General features: G+C 48.2%; 1 protein-coding gene across 1 annotated transcript in view; it reads right to left on the bottom strand.

Moving 5' to 3' along the window:
- Nucleotides 1-409: 409 nt before the first annotated feature.
- Nucleotides 410-1155, bottom strand: part of LOC101846892 (glutamate receptor ionotropic, NMDA 3A-like) — a 58875-nt gene continuing 58129 nt past the window's right edge. Inside the window, exon 5 of the mRNA XM_035970950.1 lies at nt 410-1144. Coding sequence (XP_035826843.1) covers nt 410-1144 — 735 coding nt within the window. The remainder of the gene's footprint in view (nt 1145-1155) is intronic.

The following is a 1155-nucleotide window of genomic DNA, read 5'->3' as shown; positions in this document are numbered from 1 at the left end:
CGTGCGTGCGTGCGTGCGTTCGTGCGTGCGTGCGAATGTAAGATTATTACTGCATGCGGATTGTGGAAAACGTTGGGTGTTTTTTGCTTTTGTTTTTTCTTTCTAGAGAGTGAGCTTACGTGTAGTTTACCATAATAGATATACATGGAGTCAGCTGCAAGTTGCAAACGCCAAACACTAGCCTAGCATACTATTTTATTTTTAGTCTAGTTTTGAAGAGGTTTTACAGCGCTCGCAACTGCATAAGGTCATATGAGCGCCAGAAGATTAGAGGTGTTACAAGAGAGTAACAAACATTTTAAAAAAAGAAGAAGGGGGGGATAAGGACGATAGATGTATGACAGAAAAAAAGAAACAAATCACATCAGAGCACCCGCCAACCACCCACTTTTATTTTATTTTTATTTTTTTAATCATTGTGCAGCAACTGAGCTCTTACCCGTGGGTCCTGAATATCGATGTAGTTTATTCCGGCGTGTTTACCGGCTATGAAGGCAGCAAGGTTAGCGGTATAGCTCGCTATGATGAAGATAGCGGCGAACGCCCAAAAGTTCTGCATCACTTTCGATGGCCAAGCTTTCGGCGATTTCGTCTTCACGGTGTGTCCAAACAGTACGGAGAACACCATTGTCAGCCCGGAGGCAAGTGAATAATTCTTGTTCCTTTTTCGACCCCAAGGGTTTAACCCAAAGGGAGAGTTCCACTCGAAAACCGCCATGAACACCGCTGTAATGTGCGCGGAAACCAGAATGGCGAACCAGACCTCGATGGAAAAAGGCTCCATGAACGCGCGTATGCTCGTCTCTCGGGTCCGGTCGGAATAAATAATGGAAAAACCCGAGAAGAAATAAGGGTCGGTGAACTCGATCGCGGTCGCTCTTTGACTCGTGATGGAAAATGCAGCGACTGCGAAGTGGGCGGTGTTGTCGATGAGGTCACGCATGATCCCCGACCAGGTTCCGTCGCTGGACTTCTGGCCGTACGTCTCATCCTGCACGATGTAGAGCGTGAACTCAAACTCGAGGTCAGAGGCCAGCTTGTTGAGGAGGTCGATGGTGAGCCCCCGGCAACACTGGATGGTGAAAAGACCGCTCTCAGCGCCAAGTCCTGTCTCGTAGGCGTTGATAGCTTCCCACACCACTTCCTGAACACGGG

This window comes from Aplysia californica, unplaced genomic scaffold, assembly GCF_000002075.1.
Source record: "Aplysia californica isolate F4 #8 unplaced genomic scaffold, AplCal3.0 scaffold00348, whole genome shotgun sequence".
Taxonomy (NCBI): domain Eukaryota; kingdom Metazoa; phylum Mollusca; class Gastropoda; order Aplysiida; family Aplysiidae; genus Aplysia; species Aplysia californica.
This window is presented reverse-complemented; position numbering and strand designations above follow the sequence as displayed.